This window comes from Drosophila kikkawai, unplaced genomic scaffold (assembly GCF_030179895.1).
Source record: "Drosophila kikkawai strain 14028-0561.14 unplaced genomic scaffold, DkikHiC1v2 scaffold_132, whole genome shotgun sequence".
NCBI lineage: Eukaryota > Metazoa > Arthropoda > Insecta > Diptera > Drosophilidae > Drosophila > Drosophila kikkawai.
The window spans coordinates 74,670-100,226 of record NW_027222463.1 but is presented as its reverse complement, the minus strand read 5'-3'; the positions used below and the strand labels follow the sequence as shown (position 1 = coordinate 100,226).

The 25,557-nt window shown below is 38.7% G+C and overlaps 1 protein-coding gene across 1 annotated transcript; it reads right to left on the bottom strand.

Moving 5' to 3' along the window:
* Nucleotides 1-21,314: 21,314 nt before the first annotated feature.
* Nucleotides 21,315-22,229, bottom strand: LOC108085461 (androgen-induced gene 1 protein-like). Its single transcript, XM_017182079.3, has one exon. It carries the CDS (start codon nucleotides 22,200-22,202, stop codon nucleotides 21,366-21,368), a length of 837 nt encoding a protein of 278 aa, XP_017037568.2. The 5' UTR covers nucleotides 22,203-22,229; the 3' UTR covers nucleotides 21,315-21,365.
* Nucleotides 22,230-25,557: the final 3,328 nt, after the last annotated feature.

Sequence of the window (25,557 nt, the reverse complement as noted above, 5' to 3'; positions counted from 1 at the left end):
AAATTTGAAAGTGGCCGCGGCTAGCGTATGCTTGTGATGTAGGGTAGCACGACGAAGGGGTCGCTCAGGCTATTATGCTCTGAGGCAGGAGCGACTGTAGGTAGGGAGGGCGAGCCAGATCCTCCAGGTCAGCAAAGGAGGTAAGAGGCGGTAGACAGCAGAAGGGGATCAATATATTCTAGGGCATTATTTCGGCTGTTTGTGTGTTATCTCTATCCGGTTTTAATTGGCTTGTTTTAGCACGCGAGTATCGTAGTTATTATTAAAGGCAATCCGAGAGTCGAGCAAGACCACCACTCCTATAGCCGACGAGCCGCAGCCGGACACTATTTCCGCGTGCGCTCGAATCTCGAGGATCCATCCAGCCGAGTATATAGTTAAGTGTAGCCGCTCGTTACAAAATTAGACAGCGGAATCGCTGTTTATTTCGCCACCGAGCTAGTGTGACCAAAAAAAATTAAGGAAAAGCCTGAAACGCCACGAAAATGTACTTTTTATGGCGTTTAAGGATTTTCTTTGGTCACACTGGACAGCTGTTTGTAAACAAATATTCAAAAAATATATTAAAAATATTAATAAATATGGCATTAAAATGTCGTTTGTGGGTTAAATTCCATATTATGGTCTTCCCCTTGACAGCCCCTATCAATGCCACCTTTTTCCTTCAACTTTCCCTCCATTAGGGGTGTCTAAATAAATCAAATGAATTATTTAGACAGCGCGATATCAGCTGATTACTATCTTGATCTGGCAACGCCATTCAATTTTCGCAGGCTTCATTTTCGTCGTCAGAGTACCGAAAAAAACGACGTGTCTAAAAGTTCTTCTTCTTTTTTTTTCGACACCGTTTTTTTCATATGGAGTTTGGCCGCTGTCTAAATTTATACAGCGGTTTTTTCTTGTCAGAGTACTAGGCTTTATCACCAATTTTTAGTTTGCTACCTGTAAACATTTTTATGTTATTGTATACAGTTTTTAAAATATGATTCTCATTCTCGCTGTTTACATCTATGGGAGCCATTTTTATTGTTCTATGTGTTGTATTATTATAATTATTTATTAACTCTTTGTACATGTCAATCCACTTATATGTCCCATTGAAAGAAAACTCTTTCCACATGAGTTCTTTTAATGTTCTATTAAAACGTTCAACAATTGAAGCCTTTAGTGTACTAAAAGTTGAATAATGATTAATTTTATATCGTGTGAGTTAAAGAACTCTTTCCCATCATCCGATTGAAGATTCTTAGGTACTCTTCCACCAGTTTTAAATACTTTTTCCATGGCCTCAGTTACATCTTTACCAGTTTTTGATTTAATTGCTTCACCCCATGCAAATTTTGAGAATGCATCTACAACAGTAAGAAGGTAGCGATACCCTTTATTAGTGGATGAATACTTCCCCATCTCGACTAAGTCAACTTGAAATAAATCATCAATCCCCTTCATAATAACCCTACGACGTAAAAAATTTTTACGTGATGGAGCGTGTAATTCATTAATAATACCCCGCCTACTCATTTTCACACAAGTTACTTAGAATATCCTTTTTTTTCAATAATACTTGAAATAATAACCTCAAGTCTGTCTAAACGATCCTCAATATCGGTGGCCCTCACATCAGGAATACTAATAATTAACTCCTCTTGATGTGACATTAGCGATGCTCTTATATCGTTCACAGCTTTATCAACATACTCCTTGATAACTATGTCACCATTCTCTTTTGGAAAGCCTCCATTTTTTATACGTCTGCGTTGAATATTAAAGTTTCCATCGGTGTCTATAAAAAATCCTGTTGCTGTTTTCTCATATCGTTTTAAATGGTTAGAGCTCTGCTTATCATGAATATACCGTCCAAACTTGACAACAGACATTATGCAAATAACCTTATTTGAATACTGTTGTATTAATATATACTTCATTAGTATATTATTTGAGCCTCTCTCATTTCTTCAATTATAGATGTAATTTCATTCTCATGACTTGAATTTCCTGCAGATTTCGATGCTATTAATAGCTGTAATCGCTCAACTAATTCATTTGGATCATCCCAATATACATACTTTGGTTTATTCATGTCAAGTCTCATGAAACCAGTCCCTGTTATTAGTGGATTAGTATGTTTCGGTGTAGATTCAGCAATAGGAGATTTAGCTAAAAGTGGTTTAATAATGCTGGAATATTTAAATGCTCTCGTTCCTTTCACCTGTCCATTTGGAAGAAAATTTCTTCGATAGACATTGGTTTTTAATAAAATTGATCTATAAATTTCCAATTCATCTGCATTATAATTTTCTGGATGATTATGAAAAATTAGGGAATATAATCCATTAGTAAGTCGCCACTTTTGATTATCATCAAATAAAATGATATTGTTGGAAACAGTATTTTTTTTTTTTTTTTTTTTTTTTTTTTTTATTTTATTGAATGTTAGAATAGTTTATAAAACTAAGACTAACATGTAAATATATAGTGCGAGCTGCCAGGGCCATCGACTATATACGGGGCTATGGTGTATTATTTACAATATTTACAATTTGTGTAGAAGTGTATGTTAAATATTGTGATATAATGTTGTTTCTTTAAGAAATTTGGTTATTATTTTGATGTTTTCTGTGGAGGGGTTACTTAAATAGTGTGTGGCGTTTGTGTTTTTAAGGATATTTTGTTTCATTTGGGCTATTGTAGGGCAAAGGTTTAGGATGTGTTCTATAGTGACTGGAGTGTATGTATGGCAAAGTGGGCAGTTTCGTTGTGTTGTTGTATCTAGGTGATGTTTGTGTGTTAGGCTTGTATGGCCCAATCGTAATCGGGTAAACTTTATTTGGTCGAGACGAGTGACTTCTTCTTGTGCTTGTGAGTGGGTTTTTGATGGCTTCGATTGCTCCTAGTGAGTCAGAGCATATTACAAATTTGCCTCTTTTTTTTAATATTATTTTAGCTGCTTCGAGGATTCCTAAGATTTCGGCTGTTTGTATTGATGAGTAGGGTGGTAGGCTTCCGTAGGCTAGGGTTTCGGTTTCTGTGGTGATTGCATATGTTGTAATTGAGTTTTGCTGAGATCCGTCGGTGTAGATAAACGTGTGATTTGGATAATACGTTTTTGTTTCATTGAAGATTTTTTGGTATGTTTCAGGAGGGGTGTTGGCTTTGTTGTAAGTGTGAATTGATGTATTGATTGATTTGCTGGGTAGTTGCCAGGCAGGTTTTAGTTTGTGAATCGTTATCGGCTGGTATGGTATTCCGTTAGTTTGGCATTTTGTAATTGCGTTTTGTATTGTTGAGATCCATTTTTTCCGTCTGGTGTTTGGTTTTATATATTTGGCGATAGGAGTGTCTTTAGCTTGTATTAGAGATTTGAAGAGTTTTGCTGTTAAATGGTCACGTTTTTGTTCTATTGTTGATATGTCGGCTTCGTATAGTAAGTTGTGGATGGGTGTCGTGCGGAATGCTCCCAGAGCTAGTCGGATTGCTGCGTTAAATGAAGTTTTTAATTTGTTAAGAGTGGTTTTCGGTGCTTGTCCATATATGTGTAGACCGTAGTCGATTTTTGATATGAGTATTGATTTTGTGACGTTGAGCAATGTGTGTGTGTTGCAATTAAATCGTGGGCTAGCCAGGCATTTTATAATGTTTAGTTTGCTTGAAAGTGCTGGGATGAGGGCATTGATGTGGGTGTTCCATTTGTATTTGTTGTTTATCCAGAGTCCAAGTAACTTGAGTGATGAGGAGTTTGTTATGTTGGCGTTGTTACAGGTAATCGTGCAAATGCAGTTATGTTTTCTGCAAATGTGCAGATGTTGGCATTTTGTTGGTGAGAGAGATGCACCAGAGTACTCGCCCCAGGTTTTTATTTCAGTGAAAAGTGCGTTTCGGTCATAATTTATGTTTTTGCGTTTATCTAGGTTTATTATTAGAAAGAAGTCATACGCGTAAGCACTGAAGTTTATCTCTTTATGTAGAGAAATAATGTTGCTTAATTTGTTGAATGCTATTATGAATAGGACGACAGAGATAGGTGAACCTTGGGGTATTCCATTTTCTAAAGGGTGTATTGTAGAGGTTTGTGATCCTACTCGGGTTGCTAATTTTCTGTTCGCCATGAAGTTTTTAATGTAATTTATTATTTTAGGTCCGCATTTCCATTTAATTAGTTGGTCTATTATTGAGTGTACTCCAACCCGGTCGAATGCTCTGGCAAAGTCGAGAGAGATTAGCGAGATATGTTTTTTTGAATTCAATGCTTTGGTGATAAGGTGGTCAACGTACAGTAGACTATCTGAAGTAGACTTTCCTTTTTTAAATCCGAATTGATTTGGATGTAATAATCTATTATTCGTAAGGAACCACCATAGTCGCTGTGAGATTATCTTGTCCAGGAGTTTTCCTATGCAGCAGTTTAGAGAGATGGGTCTGTAGGAGTTTATGTCTATTTTTTCTTTGTTGGGTTTTAGTACGGGTATGGTAAGGCTGATTTTGTATGATTGCGGAATGTAGTTGTTGTATATTTGGTTGAATTGGGCTATTATTCTATCTTGCGTTGTTAGAGAGCAATTTCTGATCATAGGGTATGAGATCCTGTTAATTCCTGGTGTTGAACCCTTCAGGGATTGTAGTGCCATGTTAAATTCCATTTTAGTTATATTCTTTTCTATTTCTATTGCTGATGTTGATGGGGAGTGGTTTAGAGTTATAGGTGTATATTTTTGTGTTATGAATTTATGGTCGAAGTTTGTGTCCTTTGAAAGGTCAGACCAATGTCGTGCGAACAGGTTGGCTATTTTGTTTTTATCCGTAGTAGTCTCAGTGGTGGTTGTGATGCAGTGAATTTGCTTTGCTGGGTTCAGTCCGCAAAATCGTCTTATGTTACTCCAAATTTTAGTTGTTGGTGTCTTTGTCTGTATAGTTGATGTAAATGTTGTAGTTGCTTCTGTTTTCCTTGTCTTAATTTCTCTTTTAAGACGCGCATTGGCTCTCCGATACTCTATTATAGTTTGTTGTGTTATTTGTCTTTTTAGTGCTCTCCATTTTTCTTTCTTTTCTTGGTGTAGGTCTGATAGTTTTTTGTTCCACCAGGGAACTCGGGGTAAGAGGATGTTTGGCGGTGTTTGGGGTATTGTATGATGTGCGCTTTGTATTAGAATTTTGTTGATTAGTGCAGCTTCCTTGTTGATGTTGTTTGAGCAGGGGTATAACTCGTTAAAGTTGTGAGTGTATTTCTGAAAATTCTCCCAGTCGGCTTGTTTAATTTTAAAATAGGGATTGCTTGGATTGTTGGTGGGGTTTTTGGGAAAGAGGTTGATTAGGATGGGAAAGTGGTCGCTTCCGTAAAGATCATCGATTGTGTTCCAGTTGGTGAGTGGAGTCAGTGAAGGAGAGCAGAAGGTAAGATCAACGTGGGTGAAGGTATTGTGCGTAGTAAAGTGAGTTGGTGATTTATCGTTTAAGAGGGTAAGTTGCGATTGTTCGATAAATTTAGCTATTGTTTTTCCTCTTGAGTTCGGTTGTGGGGATCCCCAATTTTGGTGCCAACTATTAAAGTCGCCTGTTACCATAACTAATTCATTGTTGGTGTTTATAACGTTGTTTAAGTTATTGCGTGAAAAAGCTTTGTTGGGTGAGATATAAATGGCATATAATTTAAATTTTTGTTTGGATTTTATTTCGGCTGCTATTGCTTCTACATCTTCGTTAATGTTGCACTGCGTATGCTGAATTGATTTATGAATTAGTAGGGCTACTCCTCCAAATCTGTTGGATGCAATGTTTGTCAGTATGTTATAATTTATAGGGGTTGGTAAACTGTAAAGCTGTTGTATATGTGTTTCTTGAAGTGATATAATATGTGGAGAGTGTGTTTTGATGAGTAAAAGTAGTTGGTTGTAATTATTTGTATATCCCTTTATGTTCCATTGCAATATTTTTAAAGACATTAATGAATTAAAGATTTTTTTGTGCTTGTTTTATAGTATATGGGTTATACGAGGTGGATTTTTGATCTTTGGCTTTAAATGTTTTGGATAGGGCGGATTTTTCTTTGGTTTGGCTTCTAAGTGTACGGTCTCTTGCTGATGTTGTGGGGACTTCCGAGTCGAGATCGAAAAGTGTATCCATTGCGTCATCATTGATGTCATAAGTTACGAGCGTCCGGTTTGTTGGCATAGTTGTATTTTCCATTTTTTTGTCAGAATCTTTTAGTATTTCTTCTGAGGAGTTTGTGATCCTAGCATTTCCTTTATTCTCATGTGTTTCGGTTATTGTTGTTGGTTTAGTAGGGATTTCTAATGGTGTGTTTTTTAGAGTCTGTGAATATGACGTTACTTGACTGGGATTGTGGCGTGCATAATATATGGAACGGGCGGTTTTGTGATCAACTTTTTCGGTGATTTTTATGGCTACAAGTTCCTGTTCTTTAATAAAGACTGGGCATTTTTTATCTATGGAAGTATGATTGTTTTTGCAATTGATACATTTTGGTTCCTGTATGCAGTCGTTATTGTCATTTGTGTGTGTGGTTTCTGAACAGTTTTTGCATGTGGGGCTATCTTGTTTGCAAAAGGTTTGGAGGTGGTTGAAGCGAAGGCATTTTTTGCATTGCATTGGGCGTGGAATGTATGGGCGAGTAAATACTATTTCGTAGCCAATCAATACCTTTTCGGGGAGATTAGTGGATGCAAAAGTTAATGTTAACAGACCTGTTGGGACTCGTTTTTGATCGACCAATTTTGTCCATTTGTAAACTTCCTTGACTTTTTGGGATTTCAGCTCTGCCAAAATTTCTTCTTCTGGGATATTTCGGAGTAAATTACAATAAATTACTCCCTTTGTCTCGTTTAGGCTCTTGTGTTCATTTGCTTCCACATCTATTATCCCGATTTTATTAATTTTTAGTAGTTTTTCTGCTTGTTTAGAGTTTTTGGTTTTTATCAAAAGTGTCCCGGCTCTGGTGAGTTTGCATTTTTCAACCTCACTTCCACAAACATAATCAATCGATTTTTTTATTATAAATGGATTTGCATTTTCCAGAGATAAGTTGTCCTTTCTTTTAATTATTATATATTTTTGTTCATCTGCGTTTGTATTTCTAGAAAATAATTTATTTTTATCTGGTGGTATCACTTTGACTCACCAGGGTGCACCCCGGCTGCTAAAAATTTGCTGTGTCACTCGATTTTCTAGCTGATTGCGTCGCAAAGTTTGGTGGACTTGTAGATGTTATTTCAGCACTTATTTTGCACGGATTTATAAACAATGTTCTGGAGTCAAAATAGTTTTCTTTAAATAAAGTATCTTATGTATTTTTTGTTTATTTTTATTTTATTTAATAAGGGCTTTTCGAAGATGTGACCAGCTGCGGTGAAGGAGAAAATCCGAATGTGTTGGAAACAGTAATGCGACTGCTTCCAAGCATTAATTGACCATTTTCATTTTTTCTTGGGCCATATGTTTTATCCAAAATTCGGTCTCGTGCCAGTTCACTAATGTTGAAATTTTTTGAACTGTCCTCATCTTCCAATGCTCGATCCGATATCGAAGACGATGCGTCATTAGGTAGTTGACTTGTTAGCGCAGGTGATGTGGTAGGAGAGATAACATCATCCTCCTCTATAGCTGGTTGAGAAAAGAAATGGTCATCATCATCATCATCTTCGCCATCAGCATCATTATCGCCTTTTATTTTCCAATCATTTGAGTTGAAGTCATCATTATGTTTAGGTGTTGATTTTTGTTTATTTGCAGTGTAAAATATGAGTTTTCTCTTCTTATGTGGGGGGGTATCAATGTCTAATGTTGAATTATTTTGTTTAGTTTTTATTTCTGTATTATCATTTGAAAAATCCTTTGGAAATATATGTTGTAATTTTTTATTATTATTATTAACAAGTTCATGTAATGGGTCAGTTATAGGTTTAAATGCTTCTTCCAAACCCATAGTATTTAGAGATTGATATTGTTTTAATTCTGAAAATTTTTTCTTAAGAGCATTTCGACATTATGTCAATTGACTTAAAATATTTTCATTTATCATCATATATAATGAAAATTAAAAGTTTATGAAGTAAAGTGGATATTACGTCTTCGCAGTTGAAAAATGAACTGATGAATAAATCATGTTTCGATATCATTTATACTGAAATCATAAAACCTTATTAGACCTACCAGCTGATCAGATAATCAGACCTGATACCTGATCAGATAAACAGACCTGATAGCTGATCAGATAAACAGACCTGGTACCTGATCAGATAAACAGACCTTGTAGCTGATCAGATAAACAGACCTGGTAGCTGATCAGATAAACAGACCTGGTAGCTGATCAGATAAACAGACCTGGTAGCTGATCAGATAATTAGACCTGCTAATGTGTGTTTTTGCATTCTGAAAAAAAGAAACCTGAAATTGAAAACCAAATTCCCTATATCAAATTTATAACAATTTATTTTATTTTATTTTGTCACGTAGTTCTCTGGCCGGGATAAAATCTCAGTCGGGGCCAAGGAACCTATACAAGAAAATTTATATAGAGGGATGGGACCTGTAGTAGGAATAGTATGGGGGTGGTAGAATACCGAGGAACGAGGCGCACTATACGTAGAAACGAGAGAAAAGAGATCGCCGGCTGCGTATCCGGGAGTAAGACCACGTGGTTCACTGCCAAAAGCCACTGTACTGTCTCATCCGTGTAGCCGACAGTGAAAAGGTGGGTCAACAGCACCACCTGTCGGGCGAACAGATGAGGCTTGGAATGAGGCTTGAGGCTGGCAAAATTCAGAGAAATGTCCGCTGGCGCCCCCTGGTGGGTGAACGCGAGTAGCGCCGTCTGCCGGTCAGGGCCGATCACACCGTAGAGGTGAGATTCGGTTGGGGTGGGAACGGTGATCGTCCGAAAACTCGGAGAATAGCGCCCTCTGACGGGTGTCACGCCGATCGTGAGTTCACAACTCACGCCGCTAGGTGGCGTTGTAGGCCGAAAGCGCGTGTTGGTCGTGAGGGGGACTCGGATCAACAGGTGGCGTTGTAGGCCGAAAACGCGCGTTGGTCGTGAGGGGAACTCGGACCAATAGGTGGCGTTGTAGGCCGAGGATGTATGTGGGTCGCCGCAGCGGCTCACGGCAGCGGAATCGGGGCTGAGGGGGGGAAAGCGGGGCTACTACTCCGGATGGACGCGGAGTCTACGGAAACACTACTACTCCGGATGGACTCGGAGTCTACGTAATCTACTACTCCGGATGGACTCGGAGTCTACAAAATCTACTACTCCGGATGGACTCGGAGTCTACGGGAGATCGACTTTAGTTGGGGCATGCAAGGGGGAGGGGAGAGGGGGAACTCTCGGCCGAAGCTTCGTCTTGCGAGTGGGAAACCAGACACAAGCGTCGGTCTCAGTCGAGGTGGAGGAAAAGGGTGAGAGCAAGGACACCACAAACTACGAAAGAATAACAACGAGGTTTCACTTTGGGTTTTCTGTTAGTTTATTATGCGAATTGTGCTGGCTGTCGGGCTTGCTGCTGCCCTTACAAATAGGGAAAAAGGGGAAAGAAGTGCTTACGTGGCTCCTGGCGACGCGGTTGTCGCGATCTGGCGCGCGGTGAAGGGGAAACACGCGTGGCAAAACACTCGCGGTGCCGACGTTCGGCGATCAGGCGCGTGTCGCGGTACGCGATCTGGCGGGGTTCCGATGCGACGGAACACGGATGGGTTTTCGGGCTGAGATCTCTTCTCGTCCTATACGGACACGTGCGCGGTGACAAGGAGGCGGCGGTCGAGCACACGTCTGGTCTCGACGAGTTCTCGAAACGGAAGAGGATGAGTGAAAAACTTAGTGCTCGCACTTCAGCGACATGCTGCGCTTATCGATTGGCCGGGTCGCTTATCGAGTGGCCGATCGATCGCCGGTAGTGCGATAGTAACTTCAGGGGGTCTCTGCGTGGGTCGCGTCTTGGCTAACGTAAGGTTCAGGGGTTGCCACCTAGTTCGTTTCTGGGGTTTGTTTCTCCACTACTAATTAATTATTGGCCGCTTAGTTTAGTTTTGTAAGTTTATACTGAGAAGTTATTAATATTTACAAGAATGATAATGAACTTAACCTAATAACAAGAATGATAATGAACTTAGCCTAGTAATAAGAATGATAATGAACTTAGCCTAGTAATAATGATGATAATAAGGAACTTAATCTAGTAACAACAATAATAAAGTGAGGGTGACTCCGAGCTCTCTCTCGGCACGCAGTGGGCAATGATGATGATGATGGAATGTGCGCCCCAGATTTGGGGCGTTACAATTTAATGAAATAAATATTTATTTTTATTATTATTATCATTTATTTAATAATATTTATTTTTTACTTATTTTTTATTTTTATTTTTTATTTATTTATTTTTTTATTTTATTATAATTATTTTTAAGCTGAAAAGAAAATTCGGAAAAAAATGTTTCCCATTCCCCAAATAAAAAATGATTTAATTTACTTCTCAATATTTTTTTTTATTTTATTATTTTTAATTTTAAGCTGAAAAGAAAATTCGGAAAAAAATGTTTCCCATTCCCCAAATAAAAAATGATTTAATTTACTTCTCAATATTTTTTTTTTTATTTATTTTTTTAACTTTTTAAGCTGAAAAGAAAATGCTGAAAAAAATGTTTCCCATTCCCAAATAAAAAATGATTTAATTTACTTCTCATATTTTTTTTTTTATTCATTTATTTATTTAATTTTCACATTTTTGGAAACACACTTGCATTCCCATCCTCACACTTAATTATCATATACGTTCTATTTTTAAATTTTTCTATCTCCATATCCTTAATTATATTAAACCTCTCTGGGAGGTAAACATAGTTGAAGTCTAGCTCTAACTTTATGTTAGAGCCAAACTTACCACTCACCCTCTTCCCCGAATGAATCTCCAAAGGGATATTCACCGGTAGTGCATTGAAGGTAATTTTTGTCTTAAGGCGGCATCCGTTGAATGCCACCATCAACGGATCCTCCTCGATATCCCTAATTAGGGCGTCAATATCCTCTTGATTGACCCCAAGAGGCAAATTGTCAATATGGTTGTTGTTGTCGTTACCGTTGTTCATTTTGCTGGTGGTGGTGGTGGTGGTGGTGGTGGATCTGGTGGTGCTGGAGCTGGTGGTGGTGGTGCTGGTGGTGCTGGAGCTGGTGGTGCTGGTGGTGGTGCTGGTGGTTTCGGAGCTGGTGGTGGTGGTGGTGGTGCTGGTGCTGGTGCTGGTGGTGGTGGGGGGGCTGGTGGTGGTGGTGGTGGTGGTGGTGGTGGTGTTGGAGCTGGTGGTGCTGGAGCTGGTGGTGCTGGAGCTGGTGGTGCTGGAGCTGATGGTGCTGAAGCTGGTGGTGCTGGTGGTGTTGGAGCTGGTGGTGCTGATGCTGGTGCCGATGTCGATGCTGATGCCGTTGTCGATGCTGATGCTGTTGCTGGTAGTCACTGAATGATATTTTCCTTCAGGATCTGGCCGAATTTATACCCAACCAAGGACCACAGTTTTGTGTGTGTGTGTGTGTGGTGTGATTGGTTAAAAAGGGATAGATTTGCCAGTACCTGTTCAGCGTAGGGCAATAAAAAATGGAGGTAGCGATACACCAAAGCATCATTAGCGAGACGAAGAGCAGTCTAGCAAGAATTTTAGACATAAGTGACCACAGTTGACGGTTCCAAATTTTTGTACCCGCTGATAATTAAACATGAGATTTTTTCCCAAATATAAAACTACTTCCAAAGGTGGTTGTAAATTTCCAAAACTGTCGAAATAATATGAATCTTTTCCTTTTTTAAAATAAGCCACCCAATGCGTTCCAATTGATGAAGAGTCTGCTAAATTAATTACTCCACACTCATGAAGATTTGGGAATTTCGGTAATTCATCCTTCATGTATACTCCACGAAAATGTGGAATATTTTTAAAGCCGAACCTCATTATATCAAAGTTGGATAATGCCCTTTTGGGTAGCTCACTTAGTAGTTTTTTTGAATACGTTTTCGTTTTTGTTTATTTTTTGTAAATGAAATCCCATATCCTTTCCTATATGGCTGTAAATATAGGCCCTCACCCAACGCAACTGATTCCATCTTTCTATTATGCCTCTCGATTTCTTGCAGCTGTGCTTTTGCTAGTCTTGCATTATTAATAGTCTTTGCAATTGCTGCACTTCCTGAAGCCAAACTTCCTACAGCACTTAGAGCTGTTAAAATTGGAACAAGTGGTAAGAAGCCACCCATTTTGGGTACATTGATTACCCTTGGCACAATTACATTTTTCCTACATCCAATTGTGCTTGATACTGCTTTGCGTGCTACTTTAATAGCATTCAATATGTCTAGCGGCTTTTTCTTTTTCAATTCCTTGGTAGCATGGTTTATTATTGAAGCAAGTGATTTTTTTACGACCCTTTTTTTTACTGGCTTTGTTCCCATCCCAAACTTTTTCTTAGCCTTTATCATGTTTGTCACAAAATACGCAGCAGCTTTCTCACCAAGACTACTATCTTTCGCTTTTACACGTTCCCAAGCCCTATCAATTAAAACAGAGTCTGCTTTATGTCTATCACCCAGGTCTTTACTATTTGAATATTCTATATCGTGAATTCTGCAGGCTTCGTCTAATCCATTGATACCTCGATCCCCACGAGCTAATCTTTTATCTAGCTTTGTACCAGGACCACAGAAATTATAACCAGGTAGATGGGCCTCAAAGGGAAGAGCATTAATTATATTATTTACGAGACCTGCACCCTGTTTGACATTTGTTTTATGACTGTTTATATTATAAAAATGTTTACCCATTTTATAACAACCTTAATTATCAAAAGTTTGTCATTGAATGAAGTACTTATCTCAATAACATGCGTTTATTAAGACAAAATAAAAGCATCATAGTTAGAAACATTGAATGTGGAGGACATGGAGAGAACAGACCTCCACGCCATAGTACTTTGTTGCCGAATTCGATTAGAGCTTTGGTTATCGGTCCATCCAATTGTGGAAAAACTAACGTGATGATAAGCTTACTCGAGGATCCAAACGGTCTTAAATTCCAAAATATTTATGTGTTTTCAAAAAGCTTATACCAACCGAAATATCAATACTTGGAAAAACTAATAAAACCAATACAAGGAATGGGATATTACACATTTTCGGATAATGAAATAGGAAGCTAAAAGTAATTCAATATTTATCTTTGATGACGTCGCTTGTGAAAAGCAAGAAAACATTCGGAACTATTTTTGCATGGGACGTCATAGAAATATTGATTCATTCTACTTATCACAAACTTATACACATATACCAAAACATTTGATACGTGATAATGCAAATTTTATTATAATGTTTAAGCAGGATGAATTGAACTTACGAAACATTTATCGAGACCATGTTGTTACTGACATGAATTATGAGACTTTTATGAAAATTGCACGAGAGTGTTGGATGGATAAATATGGCTTTCTCATAATTTCAAAGGATGATGAAATAAATACTGGTCGATATAGAAAAGGCTTTGATCAATTTATTATTCTATAATATTTAAAAATCATATATCTCTATCAAAATGATGATAAATAAGACAGTTCAGAAACAAGCGTCATAATGTCTACATCGCTAACAATTGCCTTAACTGGAAATACATCAATTATAAGCGAAAACTTTTTTCCACAAATTGAATTAAAACGTAATTATGAATGTGCTCTCATTGATTTTTATACAGTCAATTCTATTCCGAATGTTGATAAGAGGAATAATCTTTTTCATATTGGTGATAAAGTAATAGAAATACCAGAGGGTTCATATGAATTTGATGACATTATAAAATATATTTTTAATAAACTTAAAGAACATCAACTTCATGAGAGCGTTAAAATTGAATGTAATAATAATACATTTCAAGTTCAAGTTCTAACAAAAAATGAAACTATATATTTTAATCATGAACGATCGATTGGTCAGCTATTTGGATTCAATAAACGGAAATTAAGGCCTCATTATGATGAAATTCACAACTCGGATAATCCAATAAATATTTTAAAAGTGAATTCCATTAGATTGCAATGTAATATTATTAGCGGATCGTATGTTGGAAATAAACCAAATCATGTGCTTCACGAATTTGGGATTAATGTACCCCCTGGCTATAAAATGAACATTACCCCACGAAACTTAATTTATTTACCTGTCAACTGTAGAGAAATAAGCACGCTTGAAGTACGGGTAACTGATCAGAACGGAGATTTAATTAATCTGCGAGGAGAAACTGTATCAATTCGTTTACACTTGCGAGCAGCAGAATGATCATCTATAATAAAAAGCCCATTCCTCGCGCCCCTATCAACATTACTAAGTCGAAAGCTGAAGAGAAAACATCAACATCATCTCAAGGAGCTTCACATAAACGAGCTGCTCTATCATTAAAAAATAAATTGATTTTAAAATCACTTGGATTTAATATTAAATAAAGTTTTATAACTAGTTTTCAAATGAATGAAATTTTTCATGTTCAAGAAAAGCCTATCAATGATCAAAGTATCATTAAAAAGGAGTACCATACGTATCATCCATATCAACAAAACTTCAAAACAAATGATGAAGTCCGGATCTGTGTACAGAACTCTGACATCAATCTGTTGCCATGTGAAAGCTTTCTCCACTTTGAAGGCACACTTAGCAAAATTATTGATGCGAATACAGGAACAAGCAGTACAAATGGTGTTGATGGTCTACTTAAAAATAATTGCATGGCTTATTTTTTGGATGAAATAAGATACGAACTAAATGGAACTGAGCTTGATAGGACACGGTTCACTGGTATTACATCAACCCTCAAGAACTTTCTATCCATCAGTCATGAGGAAAAACATCTTTATCGCAATGCTGGATGGAGCGGAGGAGATGATATCAGATCTGGGGTTCATTTCTCCTTTTCTGTTCCGCTTCGGATGCTTTTGGGTTTTACAGAGGATTTTAGGAGAGTCATATTAAATTGTAAACATGAAATAATCCTCCTACTAGCTAAAAATACAGATGAAATGTATCATAAAACTGTTGATGGGAAAACACTTAAAATTGCTATACACAGTATTAGTTGGAAAGTACCCCATATTGTTCCAAGCGATAGTACAAAAATTAAAATGTATAATATAGTGAAAAATGGAGCTAGTCTTCCACTTTCATTTCGCAGCTGGGATTGTTATATAAATCCAACATTGGTACAGGGAACGCATCATGTATGGAATGTTAAGCTGGCTGCAAATAGAGAGAGACCACGATTTGCTATTATTGCATTCACCTTAAATGGAGAACTAATTTCAAACAATTTGAGAAATGCAAAGGTATATCTTAATTCCGATGTGTACCCTTATGATGATTTGAATATTAAATACAATGAAAATCGTTTCGCTGTCTTGTATGATATGTATGCCAGATTTCAAGAGAGCTATTACAATAGAGAGTCCCATCCACTTCTATCTCCAACGGAATTTATGAGCAGGGCTCCCATTGTAGTTGTCGATCTCTCATATTAAAATGAGAGTGTAAAATCAGAACCCATTGATATAAAAATTTCAACAGAACTAACTAAAGCAAGTGAGATGAATACTAAGGTATATTGCCTTCTCATTCATGATCGGCTAGTCGAATACACACCACTAACTGGATTGGTTCAACGTATTGTATAAAAATTGAATAACATTTCTTCAATCAATTTCTGGAAATCGTTGGAAGTGGACGTCTACGGAACAAAACACAAAAAATAAATTCAACAAAATAATTAAATAATAAATACAATAAAATGTTTATAAACAAAAGTGAAATGAAAAATGTATCCAAAATGGGGATCTATGAACTTATATGCAGAATAAACAATTTCTTGAAATATTGGAACAAAGACAATAAAATTTTCGGCGAGCACAAGAAATATCTGGAAGATTCAATAAAATATTTCAATAGAAGGATGGCTGATACTCCACTGGTTTCTAATGAACACGGACAACACTTCTCATCATGTTGCTGGGCTAAAAATGATGTCAACCATGGGGTTGATACATGCGCATGTCATTTCTTTACTGTACGCTCAACCAAATGTTTAAAAATTATAAATTCGTATTGTAATTTAGAACATCGATTTAGTTATTGAGAAAATAAAATTATACAATATTCAGAAAAAATAAACTATATTCAATACTTTTCATTGGGAAATGGGAAAATGGTTATTCTTTTCAGTTTTTTCATTTTCAGGTATGGGAAATTTACCTATAATAAAGGGGTGAGAGGACGAATCCTTTTCACCCTTAATTGAAAATAAATGAGAGATTAATAGAAGAAAATATGTTGGTCTCGGTGACTTTTTATCATTTTGAAATGACTTTTGAGAACTGCTGGTATACGAAGCCATGGTCCTTTGTTTATCACATTAAGCAAATGAGATTGCCTCTAATGTGGACGGCATTCGGCGCCAGCCTTCGTTGACTTTTCCCTTCCTTTTCTTTGTTTTGAAATTAGTTTTTAAACGGGTTGTATATCAATGCATGTTCCCTTCACCCACCCATTAATAAATGAGCTGTAACCTTCTTGAGAAGTCTTCAATTAGTCAACATCGTAAACAACCTTTTTTTTATGACACTGAGGGGGAGTGTTATTTGACACCGAAAGGGTATGTGGCATGGGTTTAAACCTCATCCCTTGATTCCCGGTCGCATATATTATTTTACCTGTCTATGAGCGCCCTCCCCTCTCTTTATGAAATGGATGATCGCTGGCCAGCTTGTCCTTTCGTGTACACACAAGTCTCCATATGTATCACAAGCAAAAATCTCGACTGACCTTTTCATCCCTCCCTCTTCATTGCATTGTGCGTTTGCAGGTGTACCCGGTGTCATCTTCATCCCTTTAAGGATCGCACTGACCTTTTCACCCTCCATCCCCTTTTGGTGTGGGATTTGATTGTGGGAAACGAATGCGTGCGGGTCGAACGCTATCGCTCCCTCTCGAAGCCGTTTCGAGTGCGCCTTCGGGGCGGTAACGTACCCGCTCCCGCGCGGATCGAACGTTATCGCTCCCTCTCGAAGCCGTTTCGAGTGCGCCTTCGGGGCGGTAACGTACCCGCTCCCGCGCGGATCGAACGTTATCGCTCGCTCTCGAAGCCGTTTCGAATGCGTCTTCGAGGCGGTAACGTACCCGCTCCCGCGCGGATCGAACGTTATCGCTCCCTCTCGAAGCCGTTTCGAGTGCGTCTTCGAGGCGGTTACGCTCCCGCTCGCGTGCGGATCGAACGATATCGCTCCCTCGCATACGCACTCGAAGACGTATCGTGTGCGTTATCGCTCCCTCGCTCCCTCGCTCACGTATCGAGTGCGTCTTCGGGGTGCTTCCGCACACGTTTCTCACGTGTCCTCAATCCATTCAATCACACCCTAATCAATTTTTATTACCCTACCCTTTTAAGGTGACAGGGGTCAGATCACCCCTATCTATTTAATTAATGACCCTAATTAGCAATTAAGATAAAACTGGCCTGGATGTTAGATTTCCCTACTACTTGCAAAGACTATTAATAATGCAAGACTAGCAAAAGCACAGCTGCAAGAAAACGAGAGGCATAATAGAAAGATGGAATCAGTTGCGTTGGGTGAGGGCCTATATTTACAGCCATATAGGAAAGGATATGGGATTTCATTTACAAAAAATAAACAGAAACGAAAACGTATTCAAAAAAACTACTAAGTGAGCTACCCAAAAGGGCATTATCCAATTTTGATATAATGAGGTTCGGCTTTAAAAATATTCCACATTTTCGTGGAGTATACATGAAGGATGAATTACCGAAATTCCCAAATCTTCATGAGTATGGAGTAATTAATTTAGCAGACTCTTCATCAATTGGAACGCATTGGGTGGCTTATTTTAAAAAAGGAAAAGATTCATATTATTTCGACAGTTTTGGAAATTTACAACCACCTTTGGAAGTAGTTTTATATTTGGGAAAAAATCTCATGTTTAATTATCAGCGGGTACAAAAATTTGGAACCCTCAACTGTGGTCACTTATGTCTAAAATTCTTGCTAGACTGCTCTTCGTCTCGCTAATGATGCTTTGGTGTATCGCTACCTCCATTTTTTATTGCCCTTCGCTCAACAGGTACTAGCCAATCTATCCCTTTTTAACCAATCACACACACACACACACACACACACACAAAACTGTGTTTCAGTGACTACCAGCATCAGCATCAGCATCGGCATCGGCATCGACATTGGCATCGGCATCGACATTGGCATCGACATCGGCATCAGCATCAGCACCACCAGCTCCAGCACCACCAGCTCCAGCACCACCAGCACCACCACCACCACCACCACCACCACCACCAGCACCACCACCACCACCAGCACCACCACCACCACCACCAGCTCCAGCAGCTCCAGCAGCTCCAGATCCACCACCACCACCACCACCACCAGCATGATGAATAACAATGAGAACAATGCTATCATCAACAACCAAATCGACAATTTGCCTCTTGGTGTAAACCAAGAGGATATTGACGCCCTAATTAGGGATATCGAGGAGGATCCGTTGATGGTGGCATTCAACGGATGCCGCATTAAGTCAAAAATTAGCTTCAATGCATTACCGGTGAATGTCCCATTGGAGATTCATTCGGGGAAGAGGGTGAGTGGGAAGTTCGGCTCTAACATAAAGTTGGAGCTGGACTTCCACTATGTTTACCTCCCAGAGAGGTTTAATGAAATTAAGGATATTGAGATACAAAAATTTAGGAATATAACGTATATGCTAATAAAAGTTGAGGATGGGAACGCAAATGTGTTCCCAAAAATGTGAAAATTAAATAAATAAATGAATAAAAAAAAAAAAAAAAATATTATGAGAAGTAAATTAAATCATTTTTTATTTAGGGAATGGGAAACATTTTTTTTTTCTTTTTCTGCTTAAAAAGTTAAAAAAAAATAAAAAAAATAAATATTATGAGAAGTAAATTAAATCATTTTTTATTTGGGGAATGGGAAACATTTTTTTCAGCATTTTCTTTTCAGCTTAAAAAGTTAAAAAATAAAAAATAAAAATAATATGAAAGTAAATTAAAACATTTTTTATTTGGGGAATGGGAAACATATTTTTCAGCATTTTCTTTTCAGCTTAAAAATAATAATAATATTAATAAAATAAAAAATAATAAAAAATAAATATTATTAAATAAATATTTCATTAAATAAAATAAAATAAATTTTTATAAATTTGATATTGGGAATTTGGTTTTCAATTTCAGGTTTCTTTTTTTCAGAATGCAAAAACACACATTAGCAGGTCTAATTATCTGATCAGGTACCAGGTCTGTTTATCTGATCAGGTACTAGGCCTGATTATCTGATCAGCTACCAGGTCTGTTTATCTGATCAGCTACCAGGTCTGTTTATCTGATCAGCTACCAGGTCTGTTTATCTGATCAGCTACCAGGTCTGTTTATCTGATCAGCTACCAGGTCTGTTTATCTGATCAGGTACCAGGTCTGTTTATCTGATCAGCTATCAGGTCTGTTTATCTGATCAGGTATCAGGTCTGATTATCTGATCAGCTGGTAGGTCTAATAAGGTTTTATGATTTCGGTATAAATGATATCGAAACATGATTTATTCATCAGTTCATTTTTCAACTGTGAAGACGTAATATCCACTTTACTTCATAAACTTTTAATTTTCATTATTTATGATGATAAATGAAAATATTTTAAGTCAATTGACAAAAAGTCGAAATGCTCTTAAGAAAAAATTTTCAGAATTAAAACAATATCAATCTCTAAATACTATGGGTTTGGAAGAAGCATTTAAACCTATAACTGACCCATTACATGAACTTGTTAATAATAATAATAAAAAATTACAACATATACTTCCAAAGGATTTTTCAAATGATAATACAGAAATAAAAACTAAACAAACCAATTCAACATTAGGCATTGATACCCCCCCACATAAGAAGAGAAAACTCATATTTTACACTGCAAATAAACAAAAATCAACACCTAAACATAATGATGATTTCAACTCAAATGATTGGAAAATAAAACGCGATAATGATGCTGATGGCGAAGATGATGATGATGATGACCATTTCTTTTCTCAACCAGCTATAGAGGAGGATGATGTTATCTCTCCTACCACATCACCTGCGCTAACAAGTCAACTACCTAATGACGCATCGTCTTCGATATCGAATCGAGCATTGGAAGATGAGGACAGTTCAAAAAATTTCAACATTAGTGAACTGGCACGAGACCGAATTTTGGATAAAACATATGGCCCAAGAAAAAATGAAAATGGTCAATTAATGCTTGGAAGCAGTCGCATTACTGTTTCCAACAATAACATTTTATTTGATGATAATCAAAAGTGGCGACTTACTAATGGATTATATTCCCTAATTTTTCATAATCATCCAGAAAATTATAATGCAGATGAATTGGAAATTTATAGATCAATTTTATTAAAAACCAATGTCTATCGAAGAAATTTTCTTCCAAATGGACAGGTGAAAGGAACGAGAGCATTTAAATATTCCAGCATTATTAAACCACTTTTAGCTAAATCTCCTATTGCTGAATCTACACCGAAACATACTAATCCACTAATAACAGGGACTGGTTTCATGAGACTTGACATGAATAAACCAAAGTATGTCTATTGGGATAATCCAAATGAATTAGTTGAGCGATTACAGCTATTAATAGCATCGAAATCTGCAGGAAATTCAAGTCATGAGAATGAAATTACATCTATAATTGAAGAAATGAGAGAGGCTCAAATAATATTCTAATGAAGTATATATTAATACAACAGTATTCAAATAAGGTTATTTGCATAATGTCTGTTGACAAGTTTGGACGGTATATACATGATAAGCAGAGCTCTAACCATTTGAACAGATCAGATCAAGCGTAACTACAACGAATTACGAATACTCATACATTGTAAGAGCTACGAATATTATTTTACAAAACTCTCTTTCTCTGATTTAAGCCAAGGAAAATGCTCAGAGTAATATAGAGAGCGTTTTCCTTGGCAAGGACTTGAAACTAGGCTCTAGTTTATATGTATAAGTACCCTAATGTACGATACAAAGTACATACATTGATCGTACCTCTCAAAAGTGCCTTTATAAGATTTACAAAATATTCTTAAAATGTTGTCTGTGTGACGAATAAAATGATTTTAAATCCTTACAAGAAGCTATTAATCATGGATAGAAGACAGATACACAATTTCAGTTATTTATCGATAATTTCGATACTTAAAATCTCGGTATATCAAAGTAGCTGTCAATACATCTTTCCTCTTCCTAGCCCTGTTTGCTCTTCTGCTGCTTGAGCAGCTTGAACTCTGGGCCCCAGATCACCGTGTTGGCATACTCCCCGAGCAGATAGCACGCCAGGTTGAAGCCCACCAGCAGGGCAAGGAATAGGTAGCGCAGCGGCAGGGGCAACACCTCCAGAATCGGATAGACCCACTCGCCACTGAAGTAACGCACAATGTGCAGCCAGATGATGTACAGCAGGATGAAGGAGAAGTTGCCCGCGAGGCCGGCCAGGCGGCTGGGGTAGCGACGGAAGCAGGTGAACAAGTCCATAATGGCCATAAGAGCCACATTGGTGTGCACCACGTGGTTCAGCCAGCTGGGAAAAATTGCATCCAGGGCCGAGGGAAAGATGAGCTCACGGTCCCACATGTAGACGACCCAGAACGACAGGCAAACATTGTGGGCCACTGGAAAGGCAAAGGCCGCAAAGATGTAATCCCGCAGAGATCTCAGCTTGGACTTTGGCTCGGCGGTGACTGTGTTGTCGCCAAAGAGATCGTTGAGCAGGGCCAGTGTGTGGTAAATGGCCTGCAGGATGACGTCCAGGAAGGTGAGGTATTTGAATTTGCCACCCCATCGGGCCTTCAGTTCGGCCACCTCGTCCTCCTCCACCAAGTCCTTGGGCCAGTGCACCCGGAAGTAGTGGTAGTAAATGCCGTAGGAGAATTGAGCTGCGGCCAGCAGGTGCAGCAGAAAGCGCAGGTATTTGAAGGCTCCGCTCGTGTAGGCATCGTTGCAGGTGACCAGCCGGGCGACTGTGGCCTCGGCAGCCTCCTTGGCGGCTTGGAATTCGCGCACTTGCTTCTTGCTCTTGGCCATGGTTGCCGGAAAACAGGCCGGGCTGTCACGTCGTAAAACAATTTCGATTTTACAATTGCCTTGCCTTACTATTCTTGTGCATTGTGTTTACCGCTTATCGCTGCATCGCCTTGTATTTGTTGTTGGCGCTAGCTAAATCAATAACACAAATTTCTTATTTTTTGGCGCTTAGATAAAAGCTTTTATTTGTGCGCTCTTCGCTTTCTGTTTTGATCGGTCTGTTCGCCGCGAAACTTAAACAATTTTTTTTTTTTCAAAAAAACAATTGTATAATTTGTTTTGATCGGCCATCTCGTCGCGCAAATAAATTAATCCAATTCGTAATTTACTTGGATAAAGTATTTTTTTATTCCAATAATGGCTACGTGTTGTTTCCCTAAGTGCCCGAACGGCCAAAAAATTTCTTCGCGGCATGTCACTGTCTACTGCTGGCTCTGTGATAATATCGCCCACATTGGATGCGCCGATCTGGGGCAAAATGGATCGCGTATCACCGACCGCATTCGCGAAAATCCTGGATTGGACTGGACGTGCCCGAGCTGCCTGCATATCAAATCCGATATGCGGGTCTTCATGAGGCAGACTCACCTGGAGTTTCAGTCGTTGGCGGCCGGCTTTAAGGAGTTGTCAACTCGCTTCCAGAAGGCGGAACACCATTTCAAGTCGCTTAAACTGCTAAGTGACCCCGTAAACAAAAACAAGAGCAACCTGTCTGAAAAGTTCTTATCTCTTCCAGACCCTGAATGCCCCCTTATGCAGTTCACCCCACGTGCCAAGCCTGCAGCCGTGGATAACGGCTCTGGTGATGATGCATCATCGATCACAACTTCTATGGTTGAAGATCTTGTCAGGCCGTTGGATCAGCAGCCTGTCAACGTTGTCCAGGCGTCCACGTTGCACGCTGCTGCCTCTGCTGAAGTTGCTGCACCAGTCCCCATTCTCGGAGGGGGCGAAGCCACCATGCTCCCGGTTCAGCAGCCTGTCTACACCGATCAGGCATCCACGTCGCGTGCTGCTGCCATCAACGACGCGTCGGTGGTGTCAAATCCCAACCCAGTGGCTCCCCCGGTGGTCAGTATCTCGGTGCCGGCCGTTACCAGAAGCGGCCCCCAACAGTCGACAATTTCTGGCGTTGCCAAACGCGGACCGGTGCCTTTGGCTGGTGTTGCTCCGAAAAAACAGATATTTGTTTCCCGCCTCAATCCAGATGCTTCTGAGGGCGACGTTAAGACCCACTTGAGCAGCAAATTGAATGTTTCTGTTACTGAATTTAGTGTCTCCAAATTCAATTTTAAGGAAAGACGTGATATATCTTCGTTTAAAATTACAATTTCTGACCAACTATTTTCTAAGGCTCTTGATCCTTCTGTGTGGCCTAAGCATGCAATTGTTCATGAATTCGAACACAAAAGTACTCCTCGTGCTCGCGGGCCTCAAACTCCCTCAACTAGGCCTCCAAAAAACTAATAGACTCTTTTGTTCTTCACTATCAGAATGTTCGTAGTTTACTTGGCAAGCTCAGTAGGCTGCACGTCAATAGTGTCTCTTTCGATGCCAATGTTATTGTCTTTACAGAAACATGGCTCAACTCCTCTGTGTCTGACTCTGAGATTTTTTCAGGGAACTATGCCATCTTTAGACGTGATCGTCCTATACGGACAGGCGGTGGTGTTCTCATTGCGGTTAAATCCGATCTGGTTTCCAATATCATTTCTAAAACTGACACTGATATAGAGTTTGTGGCGGTTCGCATCCAGGTTTACGATTATTCTATCTACGTTTCATGCTCGTATATTCCACCTAGGTCTGACACTGATATTTATATGCAGCATTTATCCTTAATTCAAGAAATTCATTCTTCCCTTGGTATTAATGACCACCTTATCGTCACGGGTGATTTTAATCTACCCTCCATTTCCTGGATGCCCTTACCTGATTCAAATGTTCTTGTTCCCACCTCACCCCACGATTTAATTCATGGTCTCATTGACCATTCATTGGGACAATTAAATTTTGTTAGAAACTGCAGTAATAACGTCTTAGACCTCATCTTTGTCTCTGAGTTTGCCAATGCCTACGTCACTAGAATTGACCCTCTTTCTAGTCCTGAGGACGCTTATCATCCCACTTTGGAGCTAACCCTCGAAGCCTCCACACCATTATTATTGTGTCCGGAAGCTGAGCCTGCAACGTTTCGTTGCTTTCGAAAAGCTAAGTTTACAGAAATGAACCACCACTTATCCTTAACGGATTGGACTTTCTTGAACTCCACAGAGGATCCCTCAGACATTGTTAAGCGTTTCTATGAAATAATGTACTCAGTTTTCGACATGTATGTCCCTTCATTTCCCTCACCAGAAGTTTCTCATAAGCCCCCTTGGTTTTCTCGTCGGCTTTCATATCTAAAAAATCTGAAATCCAGACTGTTTAAAAAGTATAGCAAATCTGGTCTTCAAGTCGACCATTCGAGATATTTAACTGCTCGTACAAATTTCCTAGCACACAATTCTGAATGCTACAGAAACCACTTAAATCGGTGCAAAATTGAGTTTCAGGCTAACCCGAAGCAATTTTACGCTTTTGTAAACTCGAAACGGAAATCTCAACAATTTCCTTCATGTCTTCATTTCGATAATGCCTCCGCTTCCAATGAGCCTGATATCGCGAACCTGTTCGCAAAGTTCTTCCAGACTACATACTCACAAACTAATTTCGATAATAACTCAGAGTATTCTTTTCCACTCCCGCATTCCAATTGCATTTTTATGCCTGTAATCAGCGAAGATGATGTTCTTCATAATCTTAGAACAATCAAACTTTCCTTTTCCTCTGGTCCAGATCTTGTACCTAGCTGTGTTCTGAGAAATTGTGCCAGCTCATTATGTAGACCATTGTCTAGACTTTTTCAGTTATCACTTCAGCATTCGTTTTTCCCCAAAGTTTGGAAAGAATCGTTTATCATTCCGCTTCACAAAAAGGGCAGTAAATCTAATATTGAGCACTATAGAGGTATTGCAAAACTTAGTGCGATTCCCAAATTATTCGAATTTCTAATTACTACTCAGCTTCAGCACCAATGTAGCTCAATAATGTCCCCCTCACAGCATGGCTTCATGAAACGTAAATCAACGTCTACAAATCTCCTTGAGTTTGTTGCTGTCATTAGAAACGCATTTAAAAATAACACCCAAACCGATGTTATCTTTACAGATTTCAGCAAAGCTTTCGATTCGGTGAATCATCAATTACTGCTGAAGAAACTTTGTCTGTTGGGTTTTCCGGTTACGTTGATCAAGTGGATTTCTACATATTTGTCGAACCGTACTCAAAGAGTTGCATTCAAGGGTTCATTCTC

What these genes read in the sequence shown, in the direction of transcription:
- LOC108085461 (XM_017182079.3), bottom strand. Translation starts at nt 22,202, where the DNA reads ATGGCCAAGAGCAAGAAGCAAGTGCGCGAATTCCAAGCCGCCAAGGAG.